Source organism: Umbelopsis ramanniana, assembly GCF_025399195.1.
Source record: "Umbelopsis ramanniana AG unplaced genomic scaffold K450scaffold_11, whole genome shotgun sequence".
Taxonomy (NCBI): Eukaryota; Fungi; Mucoromycota; class Umbelopsidomycetes; order Umbelopsidales; family Umbelopsidaceae; genus Umbelopsis; species Umbelopsis ramanniana.
In genome coordinates this window covers 118745-135004 of record NW_026252097.1, presented here as the reverse complement: position 1 = coordinate 135004, position 16260 = coordinate 118745, and the positions used below count along the sequence as shown (strand labels likewise).

Here is a 16260-nt window from a genome sequence, read left to right as displayed (position 1 = left end):
CGCATTATAGCCAAATTTAACAGGGTGGCAAGTTTTAGCTCTTGGTTGAGCAACCCCTTTCGCTCGTTATGGCCAGTCAGCTGCGAAACGTGACGCGAAAGCTTTTCTTAACTTATATTTTATATACTGTCCTTGTACAACAGACTGGCGATGCCTTAGTAACATTTATATATTATACAGATTACCTCGCATAAAAATAATTATATTCAAGATTGTATGGCAAAACTAAGAGACACTGGAGGTAGCAACCACGGTAGTGGTGGTGGTGGTGGGAGCGTCAGTAGTGGTGGTAGTGGTAGCATCCGTGGTAGTAGTGGTAGTATCTGTGGTGGTAGTAGGTACTGCCAAAGTCGTAGTGGTTGTGGTGGTGGTATTGGTCTGAGGAGCGGTTGCAGCAAGAGGTTGAAGACCTAAAGCAGCCATAACAGCTGCAATAACTTCAGCGGGGATAGGATCGATAACCACGGGGACATTATCTTGGGAGTAAGCGAGCATTCCTCCAAACGCATTATTAATAAGCACGGTTGAGGTTTGGGCAATGGTAACCTTAAGATCAGCACCCGAAGAGATAAGAGCAAAGAGTTGTTGAATAGATGCATCAAAGACGAGAGGAAGTCCAGGAGTTGTAACTGATTGTTTGGCACCAACCGTGAAAGCGCCACCGAAATCGAGGTCGATGTGGGCAAGTTGGAATGGGTTGCCGTTGTTAGCATAGATAATTTTAGCATGAATAGAAAGCAAGCTGAAGCTGGTATCCAAAGGATTGTTCAAAGTAACATAGGTGGTAGCCGTAACGGGATCAGGAGGGAGAACGAATTGGATATTGGATACTTCAGCCTTAGTAATAAGAGTGGGAGCGACACCAGTGATGGAAGTAGCCAAGTTGACACCAGCAAGAGCTTCTTGAAGAGAAGCAATGGGAGAAGAAGCAGTGGTACCCTGGACGAGCAATGGGAAAGTGCCACCCATGAGGTATCCGGAGAGAATCTTTCCAATGACGGCTTGCTGATTAGTATCAGCACTAGGAGTAAGCTGGAACTCAGCGGGATAAGTGTTGGCTCCAGGGGCAATAGTTACTTGCTTCAACAAAGTAGGACCCAAGTCGAAACCAAAAGCAATAGTACGGAAGACGATGTCACCGATAGTGATAGTGATTGGCGATGGGTTGTTCAAAACAACAGTCAGTTGGATTTGAACATACTGAGAAGTGGCACCGGCAACACTGACAGATGTCACTTGGACAGTGCCTCCGAAATTATTAAAACCTAGGGGGTTATTGTTAGTAAAAATTGATTCGAATAAACGGGATGTGAGAATAGTTTTCTTTTTGAAACCATATTTTTCACATACCTTGCATAGTCGTTTGGACGTCAAAGTGAATATCACCAAGATCAAGAGCTCCTACAGCTGAGATAGTGGTAGCCTTGACAGTACCGGTGAGACCAAAAGTATTTTCACCAGTGAGAGTGAGTTGCTTAACAAATTGGTTAAAGACTTCATGCACAGCAGAAGGAACAGCAAAAGGCACATTGGAGAAACCAGTCTGGATAGTGCCGTTGGGGTAAGTGGTGGCAGCGTTGTAAGGAATGTCCAAATTGGCAACAGGGTAGCCATGGGCATTGACGAGAATTTGTTGTGACATTCCAGTCACGCCAAGAGGGAAACCGAAGGGGCTCTGGAACTGAGCTTCAACATCGTTTGAAGACGAAGTGGGTGCATAGGCATCCTTGGTGAAGTCCAAGGAGAGCTGCTTCAAGCTAACAGCGGGGATTAAAGTCAAGTTGGATGGGCCAGCAGGTAAGATGATATTGTCAATAGTCAAAGATTGGAAAGCCTTGCTCAACCAACCAACCTGGCCACTAGGACCTGAAGCGGAAGAACCCTTGACAGAGAGAGAAGTGGTTTTGCCGCCCAAGAAATTGGCGAAAATGGTTTGGATCGCGCTAAGACCTTCAGTGCTAGACTGAGGTGACAAACGGCCCTTCATGGGAATAGTGCTTTGACCATTGGGAGGGAAGTTAGCACTGCCATTGGTGGAGGCCAAAGGACCGATGTCGACGCTACCGAAGAAAGACTCGAAGCCAACACCGCTGAGGTCAACACCAACGTTGCTAGGGTTCTTGATAATGGTAACAAGATCAAGTTCAATTCCACCGCTGGGATCATTAGCAGGTAGGTTGAAGGCTTGAATGGTAACATCGTTCTTGAATCCTTGCATACCAGTGAGAGAAACATCCTTTTGCATTTCAAGACCAGTGAATGTGTAGCCAAGAGCGTTGACAGCAACATTGTCAGTGTGGATATTCCAGGTGAATTGTGCATTGTTCAACATGTAAGCAGAGAAATCAGCCATAGCATCGGTATCAGAGATACTGAAGGTACCAGTGACGCTGAAAGTAGCACCAACATCAGGTTGTGTTTGGATATCAGCCATGTTGACAGATCCAAGAGTACGGCCTTCCCAAACAACGAGAAGCGAGGTAGGGAAGCTGATGGTAGCAGAGAAAGGTCCGGTACCAGTGATCTTGCCATTCATAAGAACTTGGAAGTTGCTATCAGTGGGGTTAGAGATAATGACACTGGAGAAAGACAATTCAGCAGCGTTGATAATAGCTTGGACAATGGGTTGACCGACAATGGGGATCAACTTGGCGATAGAGTCATCAGTGGAGCAAACAACGTCGCTTTGAGCAAAGGCCATTTGATCGTTGACATATTGTCCAATGACAAGAGTGGACTGAAGTTGAAGATCAATATGCAAGTTCTTCATGGCATTGATAACAAAGGTAGTGATGTTAAATCCATTGAAAGTTTCAGCAGAGGCAGCGACAGATTCTTGGCCGGCAATAGAGAATCCACCAAGGGTAAGCAAGGCATCAAGAGGACGCAAGTCAAGACCAGCAGAAACAGCATTTTCACGGAGCAACAAGGCAATGGCGGCAGGCTCAAGGTTCATCTTGATATCAAGACCAGGAGTGTTACCAGTAGTCTTACCGCTGATCGTGATGGGGTTGCTGCTAAGGTCTTGGTCAATGTTACCAACAGGCATACCGGCGTAGCTGACGGAGGACAAGACTTTGTTGATGGTGAAACCGGCAGTGAAAGGATTGCTCATAGTGACAATGGTGGTGGCATAACCACTGGTGAGAGTGTCATCTCTGACTTGAAGACTAGCCTTTTGAATGAGAGGAGAGGGCAATCCGTGAAGGACTGAGGTAAGGCTAATACCCTTCAAACTGTCAACGAGAGACAAAACTGGAGTAGTTCCATTGTAACCTTCAATACCGACACCATTGTCCTGTCCTTCAATGAAGGTAGTCAATAGGTTTTGGCCGGCGACGGAACCCTTGGGATCGAATGTTCCTTGAGCAATGACAGTGTTGGGGCCACGAGCCAAGGTCAAGTTGGGCAACAAAACAGTTCCAAGGATGGTTTCACCAGAGAGCATCTCGAAGGAGACATCACCAGTTGTGATCTGGACAGAAGATGGGTTCTGCATGCCTACGGAGATGGCCAGTTGCAGGTAATCAGTGGTTCCGCCGACGACATCAAGACTGTTAATGATGGTATCGGTGCTGTTGAGGTTTTGCAAACCGTTCAAAGAAGAGTTGGCACTGAAGGGAATTCCTGTCAAAGACACAGTACCAATGGGAGTCTGAGCATTGATGGAGGCGTTACCGTTGATGGTAAAGTTGTATACTTGTTGAGCAGTCAAGTTTGCATTGAAGTCATTGAAGGCTTGTTCCTTTCCAGAAATCACGACCAAAGGAGAATTGGCCAAGGCAAAGGAAAGAATACCAGTCTTTTGGTCACTGACAGAGTTCACGTAACCGGATGCAAGGTTGGCAATGTTTCCAGTGGCAGGAGTACCGAGTGTAATGTTTTGGGTTACTTGTGTGATGTTCATGGAGAAACCGAAAGGCATCTGGAAGTTGGCCGTAACATTAGGAGCGCTTGCCAAAGGAGCATAAGGAGTAGAGTTGGTAAAGAGCAAGTCAAGATTTCCCATGTTGACACCAGTGATTAGCTTGAGCTGGCTGTTAGGAGCCAAAGTGACATCAAGTTGAACAGACTGGAAACCCTTGGATAACCAGTTGATGGGGTGGACACCATCAGGAGCAGCAGAGACACCCTTTGCAGTGGTGTTGGAAGGAATACCGGCAATGTACTGGCTGAAGAGTTGACTGACTTTAGCCAAGTCTCCAGGTTGGGTTTGAGGAATCATTCGTCCTTCAAGTTGAATGTTGTTGGGTCCACTCTGAAGAGTCACATTTTCGGCAGAAACAGGGCCAAGGTAGAGACCTTGATAACCAACATCCAAGGTAATGGTTCCGAGCTGGACTCCAATGGGAGATGGGTTATTCAAGACGGTTCCAAGGGACATGTGGATTCCACCAGCAGGGTCATCATTAGGAAGGTTGAAGGAGGTGATAGTGACATTAGGGAAGCTGTTCATTCCTGGAAACGGTCATGAAAATGGCAAGTTAGCAAGATATAATCCATCGACTTTTGGCGGCTTATGTAATATATTCACCTGACATATAGATGTCTTTATTAAGAGTAACATCAGAAGAACGGCCAAGAGCAGAGACGTGGGCTCCTCCCTTGAGTGTCCATTTGAAGCTAGAGGAAAGGGAACATCAAGTTAATAAGCAAGGAAGGGTAAATAAATTCTTTTTCCTAGCTGTGACTTACGTATCAGTTTGCAGCATATAGGTGGCAAAGTTGGCAAAGTCATCTTCATTGGCGATAACGAAATTGGAGTTTGAGTTCAATGTTCCCTTTGAACCTGAGACAGTGGTTGGAGGTAGGTTGATGGTACCAAGCTGTAACATTCAATAAGTGTGAGTACATGCGCTGAATATGTCTTTCCAATTTCAAAAAAAGTTAAGAATATTTACCAGAATGGAGTCATTAAAGTAAACGGATATTTCATCAAAGGTAATGGTAGCAGAGAAAGGACCAGTGTTGGAAAGGTCGCTCTCCATGGACAAGATAAATGTGCTGTTGCCATCCGTACCGTCACGCTTCGAAACGGTACCCGTCTGACCAGGGAACGTAATTTGGGCGTTGTGTACAGTGATAGTGGATCCATTGATAGAGCTCTGGGCGATCTTTGGGAATCCAACGAACAAAATGAGCAATACCACTAGCAGAACAATGGCGATGGTGACAGGCACACAAATGTACCAGTACTTTCTGCGGCGATAAAACTTGGTAGCGGGTCGTTTCTCGTCATATTCATCATATACCGAAGGCTCGCTTGCCTGGATATGTCTTTCTGATACGGCGTCTGCCATAGTAGTCGTAAATAATTCAAAAAGGAAGGAAGTGGAATTAAAGAACTACCGTATCAAACGATTCAAAGCAACAAACGTAAAAAGCAAGATATTGAAAGGCGCCATTCTGGAGGGCAAAGGATTTTATATCAGAAGGGCTCTGTTTCTTCGCAGTCTGATAGAATTGATCCTGTCTTCGCATTGTGTTACTTGTGCATTTATTTTTGATCAATTTGCCTACCAAACCGGTATGGAAACTCTATTATGGCAATGCTTACAACCAATAGTAAGCATCGGGACCATAAAGATGCACGTTTTTTTTTTTTTTAGAGCTTCCACATTCTGACTGTGTGGATCCGTACGACTCAAGTTTGTTCATTTTACCCATCCATGTGAAGAACCCACAGTTTGTCAATGCCATGGTGCGACTTTTTCATCTCGGGAAGCTCAAGGTTTTTTGTGTCTAGTACAATCGCGGCAATCTTGTATTTAAGCTATCATTGTTATTTTTTGGTACTTTGCCTTAAGGGTTAAGCACTTGAACAGACTATAGTAGAAAAGGGAGATCTCGATAGACCGCTCTAGGTAACGACAATAAGTTAGAACCCAGGCTCACCAGGTCCTTCTGTCTTTTTTTTTTCCAGTTCTTACTCAGGGGCGGTGGACGGGCTGTAAGCAGGTGTGTGTAACTTAATGCAGGTATTGGCCTGCAAATCCGCCTTCTGGGTTTTATTAATGTTACTACCAAGTGTCTGGATTTCAACAATCTTACCGGGACATACACCAGGGTTCGCATTTATTTACCTACACCACCGCAGTGCTTTGACTACGTTGACACGGCGGCTTCCACTTTTCTTCAAATCGGTTTTATCAAAGAGAGAAATGCATCCGTAACATATGATACCGCAGCCAGAAGAGGGAGTGTGAAACTATAATCTTGTTACTTCTTCGATTTACGATCGTGGTTGTACGGGCGACGGCGCGTGGACTTAGCGCTTAGGTTTAGACAAGAATAGCTTGGTATGCCAATCTTGTCTTGTTGGATGAAGCGTTTGTTCATATCATACATTATAACACATTGGTGGATAGAAGGCGTTTCCCCAGGTTTGTCATCATGTATTCTCCACGTCTTTTTTTCTCTCCACGCCGGAGTTGCGGGCAGCTGCGTATAGGCATGTGGAGTTGATGACGATCGGAGGGTGGATTTTTTCTTGACTTTCTTATCGCCCTTTCAGCTGCTCTGTCCAACCTGCAAGACTTCGCTGAATGGACATAAAAAGGGATACGTGTTCAAACCTATTTTGGGACTTCAGGCCGCACTCTTTCCGTGGTTCACCCAGCTGTCTCGCGTTTCTTTGAACGCGCCTCATGTCTGATCGTTCTTCACTAGCCACAGTGGCACGCTTTGCGACACTGCGCAGAGCCCCCACATCATCGACCTTGGTTGTTAAACAGAACATTGTAAGCAATGGCACTTCAGCATTCATCTTGATGTTGACCTTCTATCCAAATGAATGTTTTCAAAATAAAAAATATCTACGCAGTCTCCACAGAACCATCTTGGCTCTCCTTTGGCGGAGTATGAATCATGGTGGTGTGACAGGTGGGGTTGGGTGCGCAAAAACTTCGAGTTAGAGACCGGTACAACACAGAGGTCCATTCTGAATTCCACAATCGTAGTCCTGAACTTGCATTTGTGATAACGCGCTCCCGGAAATGTCGCAATCACCATCACAGGACACTAATGCGAATAATAGCACGAGCCGGGAACCTAATGAAAGTTACGATCTTCACGAACTAAGCCAACAATTTGAACAGCGTCTTCGAGAAAATGATCTAGAAAAAGCAAAGCAAATCTTAGCCGATGCCACGGTGAAAGCTCCTCACCATTTTGTTGTACAGGTACGTTAGGAATTTTATACCTGTTTACGCTTATCAAAGCTAATATATCCATTGCCACTATCATCGCCTCCTTCATATCCGCTGAATTTCTGAATTTGATATTAGTTTTGGACTCACAGACTTGCACTGTGTGAGAATAACATGACAAAAGCTGTTCAGTTGTTCGTTGAGCTGTAAGTCGAAGGTTTTCTTCAAATCAATTGAGATATTATTGACGAATTGGGTTTTCTAGGCACTCGGAGAGTATGCAAAATGAAGCTTTTCAATCATATGTTGTTGAGATCGCTGGTCATGTCGGTGCTGAGTCGGACCATAACTTGACCAGTAAGTCAATGGATAAGATTAAAAAAAATCCGTATTATCTTGGTTCTACTGATCTCAAAAATACGAATCGAATTTTCTACAGAGTTATTCGCGCAACTATCGCCATTATACCAGAGAGCTGTCCTTGATTACGCGGCCGGTAAGTGTGATCACGGGTAATGTATATCTTCTTCGGTCAAACTAATTCCCGTATAGACCATTATCGGCAGGATGGCGATACCTATCGGGCATGTTGCGTATTGGTCAATTATGTTCATAGCTACCCAAAGTTATCTGTGCAATATCTGGTGAGAGCCGCATTATTTCTTTTTATTTGGTACCTGTGTTAGTTTAACCTACTAACGTTGCTCATATTTTGCCTAGCTGCCAGTGGCAAGATCACTTATACAATGCGAAGAAAGCCAGTCCTTAGTCCTATCACCTGATAATAAGTATCGAAGCAAATTTGGTGAGTATGGCATGCCCAAACCTGAGCTGCACTACAGCGTATGATTGATTTCTGACTTTTATCATTCTCAGTCACCGAGCTTTTGCCTCATCTCTACAAATATACCGTTTGTTTTTCTGGAAGGGAAAGTGATGCTAGCATTGATACCGTTGAAGGAAAAAGTATCATTACCATGCCTTATGACGAATATGCAAAGTTCTTACGGCTGGGCCAAGCGTACTACATCCACCTCAGAGATTGGAATAAACTCTCAGATTTTTCCACGAGCATGCTGCAATGCTGCGGGTAAGTTTTGAGCAATACGATCATTGTCCAACGAATGCGATCTTGACCATATTTCTTGTTGTAGATACCTTGGGATTCAGATCTCTTATAGCGAGTTGAATACAAGCTACTTTTCTGGTCTTCGGCAAGGAAGAAAAGGTCTTCACATCGCACAGCGGGCGTCGAATAATCGGAAATTGAACAAGGGGCCAACATTATCGCCAGAAGAGGTACGCATCCACGCTGCGTTTGCATGCGAGACGTCTATCCTTGCTGCACAGTTAGCAAAGACTGGGTTTGAGTACTTTAACCATGTCTGCGTCACTCACGAAAACGCAACCAATACGGAGGAAAAATCATGTCTGATTCCAATATGCATTCTTCCCGAGAATAATTCTGTAACACACGGTGCTCAAAAGAATGGCGAAACCGATTCAGCCGATCAGCAAAGTACTTTATCTTCCATGCCGTATCGGAATTCTTTGACGGTGGAAAGCCACCCCATTGAAGCGGATAATATAGACAAAGCTCAGGAAGTCGAAACAGCTTCAAACAATGGCGACAACGAAAATGGGGACTCCAGCCATGCCACATCGGGAAAACGTAGTCGTCCCTCTTCTGAAACTAATGGCAAACCTAATGGCGTAATGAAACTGTCCAACTTGATCCACGACTCAACTCCTACATCGAGCAAACGACAAAAGACTGAGAAGAGTGCTGTACAAAACGAACATCCCGACTGTCTGAAAGGTGTTCACGAAGCGCTCGACACTTTGAAAATCGGCCGTGCGTCCTTGGAATACCTGGAGTCCATGTGGAACGAACTTTCAGTCAATAAGAACGTTATTTTGGCCGATTGGGAAGATGAGTTGTCTAAGGTCATTGAGTTCTTTGAATTACCGTTCGATGTATACAACTCTATTATACTCTTGCGAAGTGATATTGCTCTGTCAGCGGCTTCGACCCCAGGCAACTTGGCCAAGGCACTAAAGCTTTCTCAGTCGCTGTGTGACCGCATCGAAACCCAGCGATCCAAAGAAAAAGCCGCTATTCTTACAAATGCTGTGCACGAGCTGGATATACCATTTATGCTGGCATTTAGAGTGTTATATAACATTGGAATCATTTATCTTCTTGTTGGAAATATCCAGGTAGGTCAAAGAATGCCGGGAAGTTTTCAGTCTGCTGGGTTTCTAACTTTGTCTTCTGTTACATGATAGCAATCTACGCTGGAAATCGCCATCATCCTCTCGGTGTTTCCAATTACAAGAGGCCTTACCGAAGAAGACTTTGCTCTTGATGAAGCAAACTGTAACCGAGCTATCGATACATTTGGCCAGCAAGGGTTTGGATTGATGCGGTTAACCCAGCAGGCACTGGTAGCACGTTGCATCAAACATCTTATTGTCGGTCATGACTATGAAAGCGAACATCGTGGCGGCATGGCCTCCTTGGATGCAGCTATACGATGGGACGAAAAAGCAGGCAATATTCTTGTTTTAATGCAGTATGGCTGGCCGTACTGGAAGGAACGTACCAACTATTGGACCAAGATCGTTAATCGAATGAAGGAGAAAAAGACGTTTAAGAACCGTTCATTCTTGGAGTACACGCATTGTAAGTCTCGCTTAAGTAAGCATACAACATAACCCAAAAGCACTTTTACTCATTCCTTGTTCGTTATGTTACGTTCTTCTTCCTTACAGTACCGGAAATTCTTCACACATTGCAGTTCTTACACGAGTCTGGCGCAGTGACGCTAGACATTATTCCTCCCGAATACTCACAAAACTCATCCTTCCATCAATTCTCACCAAGCTCCACACCATCTTCGTCTGTGCCTTCCTCCCCCGCTCCCACTCATTCTCCTCCCGCAACCCCACCCCACAGCAACAATAGCGTCGCCAGCACTTCCTCTGGATCACACGCCTTGCCATCACTATCCTCCTTACCCCTCTACCACGCACCGCCACCACCTCCTCCCATCTATCAACCATCGTCCATTAACACTATTTTGCCGAGTATGTCGATGTCGCCTTCATGGTACTCGGCGTCAACGCAGAAGAACTTGCACGCAAATTGGATGTCGCCTAGTTTCTATTACAGTCGACCTGCGACATCCGTTCTACTCCCAAAACGAGGAGATTTGCTTCATAGCTCGCCGTTGTACCGCGGAGACCAGCTGGAGCAGCATCAACGACGTCAACAGCAGCAGCAGTTCCAGTCAAAGGACTTGGTGTCAAGGTGCATACAGTACCGACTCCAGAAATATTCTCCCAAAGCCACTCCATCCCGAATGCGATTTGTGCTACAAAAGTTTTTGAAAAACATGGTAGTGCGTGCTAATTCCGATACGTAGCTGTGTGGTACTGAAGGTCTCCATGTAAATAAAAATTATGGTTTTTTTTTATCCAGTCATTGGACATTTATTATATGGCAGAGAGGTGGGGATCAAAGGTATTAAGAGCAATTGACACGAAGAAAAGCATAGATGTGGGGGGAAACTCTAATAATAAAAAAACAACAGTGTGGACACTTAGGTGGCAAAGGTGTTCACGGAATGGCCGATATGAAACTCTGGCTCCGGGCCAGATGACACTTTGAAGGCGGGATCAAGGCTCAGCTCTCGTAGAAGATCCTGCTCCATTAGCTGATAGTGTTTCCATAACTCGCGCTCCGCCGTGTTGTAGAGAAATCCTCGTCGCATGATGGCTAAGCAGCGGACCAAATGATGGCGGGCTTGGCGAGTGACTTTGGGGTCGACAATACCGTCAGGTTGGTCAATTCTGGCATGTCCCAACCTGGAGTTGCGTAGATGCATATCCCAAGTGCACATGAGGGTGGGTAAATCAAAATGACAGGAGAATGAGGAGTTCGTCAGTTGTTCAAGAAGTCGGACCGCTAGATTGGCGGCCCTGGTACACTTGTCTTGCGCTTCAATCTGGAAGTCGTGAGGGAGATCGAATTGCTGATGATAGAATTCGTGCAGTTGTTCTTCGGTCATATTCAAATTGTATTCGTTGATAAGATGTCGGAACACTTTTCGTCGCTTCTGCTTCTTTTTTTCCTTGCGTTTCTGGCGTTCTTCATCGGTTTCCTGACTCATCACTCCAAAACTGAGGTGACTGTCATCGTACTGTGGTATCCTTGGAAGCAATTTCTTCATCACGACTATGAATTCCGTGTAAAACGTAATAAGGAGGGTCAAAGGAACCGAATCACGGATGCGATCAAATGAGACCGCTTCTATAAGCGTCGTGTCGCTGATAGTATCATCAAAAAGTGGTAAGGCGATACGCAATTCCTGAGGAAGGGTTTGATAATACCAATTTCGCATGCTTTGATCGAACGATGTAATGGTGGCGATAACAAAGGTGGACGACAATGTGTCGTGAATGTGAGGAAAAACCGATGCCATTACGGTGTGAATGGTTTCTCTGTGGAGAGCCATGTACTTTGATTGTTGTATATATCGAAGTTCAATGGGTGTTTCGTCCAGGCAACAAGATAGTAACAACGAGCGAGGATGGACACCTTGGTGGTGAGGATATCTATCAGCAGGATCGCCCTTCATTCTGTGGGACATACGGTGTGGACCTGGTCCGTGGCCTTGAAAATGCTTTGGAGGAGGACCAAGATGAGAAGGCTGCTTCAATAAAAACAACCGGAAGGCAAGCTGTTTGCAAGTTCGCAGCAAACGCTTGAACATCTCAGCTTCTCCAGACAAGGTGAAAGTTCGTAACCCGACATCATCACCTTGTTTACTCCCGGGAGACGGAGAGGCAGGCCGTGAATATAGCGGTAATAACTCTTCGCCCATTCGGTTTGCCAAATTCAGATAGTTATCACCTTCATCGGGCCGCAATATCGTCGCCTTGTACATGGTCATAAAAATGAGGGTACAGTATGTTTCCAAGGAGATCTCATCGAACTGTTCGCTATACAACTGGCGGGCCTTGTTGAAATAGTATTCGCCATAGATAAGTTGAGATTCATAAGGAACAACCTGCAGAACATGCTTGCATCGCATAGTGACAATGGCGGCACATAGGGCATAAACAGGTGCTTTCACATCGTTTGGTTTGAAAAACATGTCGAGGAACGTTTTGCGGTGTATGGCCATTTGTCTCAAGTGCTGACAAGAAAAGTAGATCTGAAGAAGTTGTACAGTCATGGCGGTCGATACGTCAGGTCGAGCCAATTGTATTCGATTGACATCGGGTAAGGCTTGGTCTTTCATGAATACCACACATCGATGAAGGGCTTTTTTGTTCCCTTCAAGAATTTTTATCCATGCCTTCTCGCCAAATTTAATCATCAGCGTGGGATTTATGGGCTCGCTTACAAGGTGTGAATACAGTGGTGGCTTATCAACATTGCCAAGTTGAAAATTCATGACTTTGACTTGTGCTATCAAATCAGCCATGTTCTTTATGTTGGTTTCGATTCGTAGGCCTTTTTTGGTGATAGTCAAGGCCCATTCATTTTCTTTGTTGGACGAATTATCTTCAATCTGATAAAGCTGAGCTCCAATTCCATGGAGAGTTTCATCCATTAACTGTTGGGGGTTTCTAGCTGGATCGTTATTTTCCATTCGAATCAGCTGGGTACTCTGCGTTGTATCTTCTGAATACACTTGCATGGTCTTTTTGTGGTCTTCACGTGCATCAATGTCCGATGTAGGTGATGGGTACGATTGAATGTTGGAAGGGTCGTAACCACTTTGTCCCTTTCGTAGCTGCTTCAATTCAGTTTCCATGTCGTTGATCTGTTCCTCAATAACTTTCAGTTCTACTTGCGCTTCGATGTTTCGGGTGAGCATTAGATACTCTTGATCCCGGGGAGTGTTCACCACAACATAAACGCAGTTCAAGCCAAGTGCGGTGCATCTAAAAGCCAAGCAAACGCTGAATTTAGTAACAAAGCTATCGATGTAAATTGAGTCGGTTTAACGGTGTTACCTCTCGCATGGTTGTTCACAAGTGCATTTCCGTTTGTGTTCTCGACACTCTATTCGAAAAAGTGGCGAACGTTAGATGCCGTTAAAACGAGGGAATGGAAGCAATGTAAAGTGACATTTACCTTCACAGGGATTTTTCTTCTTGGCTGGTTTTATAGCTGTTGACATGATATATACATGTTCTTAAGAGTATGAAGAGGAATGGGTTAACCGCAGTCGGAGGAGAAAGGTAGCTGTCCTTCATTTTTTCATGTTTTATATTTTTGGTTGTCTTGATTCCTTGGCAGGCAAAATCGGGCATCCAATCTCCCACCTCCAGTATACCATTCCCCCCCCCCTAATGCCAATATGCGTGGAATGCGATGCTCCAGTTGCCACTCTCTACACAGAATATAGCAAAGAGAACATTCGTCTTACATCATGTGTACGTTGTTTGCCGATCATGCCCAACCCACTTGCCATCCAACCCGCCTCATCCCACTATCACCTTAGGAAAAGTGCAACCACTTTGCCGATAAATACATAGAATTTGATTTTGTCATCATATTTATCGACATGCTATTGCATAAACCACAAGTCTATAGACACCTTTTGTTCAATCGCATCACTTACACCGATGAAAAGAGCATAGAGGTACGTGATGTAGCCTTGGTAACTGATATCTTCTTGTGTTTCTCATACCATCCCATTTACAGCCAAATATCATGAAGCTGGCTGTACTACTAATCCTTTTCGAAGTCTGTATCCTTTTTTAAAATGATTGTCACTCGCTCAACCTGATCATGCCATTTCTACCGCACATCGTATCTTGCATCAATCATTTCAGATATTAAATGGTTCAGACTGGAGAAATACTACACTGGATCAGATTCAACATTCATGGAACAACCTCTGTTTTATCAATACTTGTATATTCTTCTACTGTGTATCATAGGTCAGTCTTGTTCCACCATTGCCTGGTAAATTCATATTTCTCATCATCCCCCCCCCCAAAAAAAAAAAAAGAATTTGTTGCTGTTCATCTCGGAGTTCACATCGCTGTTCGATGGCTGTTCCGAGGACAAAAATCCCAGAGTATTAGGTACATTGGTTTCTTTATGTAACGATCTGCCTCCCATTTACTAACCGCTTGGGTCCAGACATAACTATATCACTATGGCACTGATCGTTTCAAGCTTTGGAAAGATGCTGTTGATCTTAATGGTTATTTGGGATTATAAGCAGCTAGAGTACTCATGGCTAGTCAGCATCATTGTTCTTACTTCCAACATCGAGGCCTTATCTGGTAAGAGGAGTTTCTGGAAACATACGCCTCACTTCAATTTCCACCAACATGTTATTTTACGCAGTGTTCTTGCACATTGGTTATCTCAAAGCTTGCAGCATTATCGGCTTTGGCATTGCCCTCAAATTACTTGCTCAGCTTCTCTTCCTTGGAACCACTTATAAAGGAACGGACAGTCTTCTTAGTTTCACGTATACTGGTTCTAAATTACTAAGTATCTGAACTACAGCCACCACATTGAATAAATATGGTTGAGTCAAAAGCAATGGGATTGGATGATTTAGTTATGAGATATGTGGTGTCGAGTGTGATATGCAATTGGTCCGAAACGATCTGCGAATGTTCTGTGTGTCACACACAGCGTGTAACAAAAAAAAAAATTTACAGCAGAGGAGTTCAATGAGTGGAGTGGAGTGGAGTGGAGGGGGGTGCATTACTTTGTCATACGTTCCATGTATCGAACATAGCCATAATAGCCGGATCCGAATAGGGCAAGGAAGATACCGACACCATTCTGTAAATTCAGTGGCAGCGTGAGATCATGGACTCCACCGTTACATATTCAACACAGCCGCTATTTTGATTCCAATAAAATATACCTACCATGAAAGAAATTGGATTGCGGAAGATCATGGCAGCAAGCAAGGTCTGAACACAGGCCTTGGCAGTGCCTGAAATAGTGTTAGTCAGGGCCGATGTGTATTTGACTTGCAGGAACATGGCGATATTGATTCCAAATCCAGTGGCAGCAGTAAACGTCTGACACAAACTATATTAGATTTACAAAGTCTTGGCAACTGTCTTTTTGGAAAAAATCGTAAGCTTACCATCAAAACCCAGAAGCCAATATCGCCCAAGAACTGAACATTGTCAAGGATCTCGGATACTTCACCAGACAACATGACCACTGGCAGCAGGATCAAGATGGCCAGTGTGGTGTTGTAGTGTAGTAAGCGCCATTGATTATTGTCCACAATGGCAAGACTCTTCTGCACATAAATTCCATACAGCGCTACAAAGGCAGACGAGCCGACGCCATAAATAAGGCCCTCCCAAGAAAAGTTGATTTCACCATAAGAGCCAACGACAAAACCTAAGAAAACAATACCACAGGCCCCAATAGCAGCTGTGGAGGTTTTCTTACCCAAAATTAAATAGGTGAATAAAATAGAAAAGTGGATGGATAAAGACCTTGCAACCTGGTAAAACGTGACTTCGACATATTGTAGGCACAGATTATTGAAGGCCAACATGAGAACATACACCACTGTCAGTGGGGCCACCCGTTTGGCAATGCTAAGGTCGAATTCATAAGGAGGAATGATGCTGAAAGCCTTTTTACTATCGGCAAAAAAATGTGGACTTGCAGTCAGTAATCATCCACCATCAATCAAAGTGGCGCACGTTGACACCGCCTCAAGCCAACCAAGAGTTTTCTTACTATTGTCCAAGTTTGGCCCAGGCAACCAGTAGACCCAATGCGACCAGTAGTTGAAACCAAGTGACAAACAGTGGGTAAGGGAACTTGTACTCAGACGAGCTCAGAATGAACTTGTTGAGAAATACCACAGCGAGCGATATGATAAAGTAAAAAGCAACGACTACGGCCACTAAAGCAGGAGGATATTGAGGCTCGGTTGTTCTTCTCTGCTGTGCTGGTGCAGGTAGGAAGGCCTCGCGATCTTCGTCGACTCGAGACATTTCAATGTCGCGAGCAGCCATGACGAATGTAAAGTGAACTGAGGTGAACCGTGAACATCCCCTTTTCGGCGCACATGGTCATTTTCTAGCCATTTTT

General features: G+C 44.5%; 5 protein-coding genes across 5 annotated transcripts; 2 read left to right on the top strand and 3 right to left on the bottom strand.

Annotated features, from left to right (window-relative positions):
- Positions 1-118: 118 nt before the first annotated feature.
- On the bottom strand, positions 119-5636 carry K450DRAFT_228932 (uncharacterized protein). Its single transcript, XM_051587012.1, has 5 exons — positions 4902-5636; positions 4696-4826; positions 4535-4623; positions 1351-4458; positions 119-1265 (listed from the first exon to the last, which is right to left on the bottom strand). Exons 1-5 carry the CDS (start codon positions 5298-5300, stop codon positions 226-228), a joined length of 4767 nt encoding a protein of 1588 aa, XP_051447089.1. The 5' UTR covers positions 5301-5636; the 3' UTR covers positions 119-225.
- A 1271-nt stretch (positions 5637-6907) lies between these two features.
- K450DRAFT_228923 (uncharacterized protein) lies at positions 6908-10608 on the top strand. Its single transcript, XM_051587011.1, has 10 exons — positions 6908-7181; positions 7287-7354; positions 7414-7505; positions 7588-7644; positions 7701-7792; positions 7869-7953; positions 8025-8238; positions 8303-9368; positions 9438-9834; positions 9924-10608. Exons 1-10 carry the CDS (start codon positions 6996-6998, stop codon positions 10574-10576), a joined length of 2910 nt encoding a protein of 969 aa, XP_051447088.1. The 5' UTR covers positions 6908-6995; the 3' UTR covers positions 10577-10608.
- A 1-nt stretch (position 10609) lies between these two features.
- Positions 10610-13435, bottom strand: K450DRAFT_228920 (uncharacterized protein). Its single transcript, XM_051587010.1, has 3 exons — positions 13300-13435; positions 13179-13227; positions 10610-13106 (listed from the first exon to the last, which is right to left on the bottom strand). The coding sequence occupies exons 1-3, from the start codon at positions 13343-13345 to the stop codon at positions 10754-10756; spliced, it is 2448 nt and encodes an 815-aa protein (XP_051447087.1). The 5' UTR covers positions 13346-13435; the 3' UTR covers positions 10610-10753.
- K450DRAFT_228915 (uncharacterized protein) lies at positions 13300-14834 on the top strand. The gene is made up of 7 exons (XM_051587009.1): positions 13300-13601; positions 13670-13810; positions 13873-13918; positions 14004-14111; positions 14183-14258; positions 14317-14462; positions 14527-14834. Exons 1-7 carry the CDS (start codon positions 13428-13430, stop codon positions 14682-14684), a joined length of 849 nt encoding a protein of 282 aa, XP_051447086.1. The 5' UTR covers positions 13300-13427; the 3' UTR covers positions 14685-14834.
- On the bottom strand, positions 14761-16246 carry K450DRAFT_228911 (uncharacterized protein). The gene is made up of 4 exons (XM_051587008.1): positions 15904-16246; positions 15290-15803; positions 15066-15221; positions 14761-14976 (listed from the first exon to the last, which is right to left on the bottom strand). Exons 1-4 carry the CDS (start codon positions 16182-16184, stop codon positions 14896-14898), a joined length of 1032 nt encoding a protein of 343 aa, XP_051447085.1. The 5' UTR covers positions 16185-16246; the 3' UTR covers positions 14761-14895.
- Positions 16247-16260: the final 14 nt, after the last annotated feature.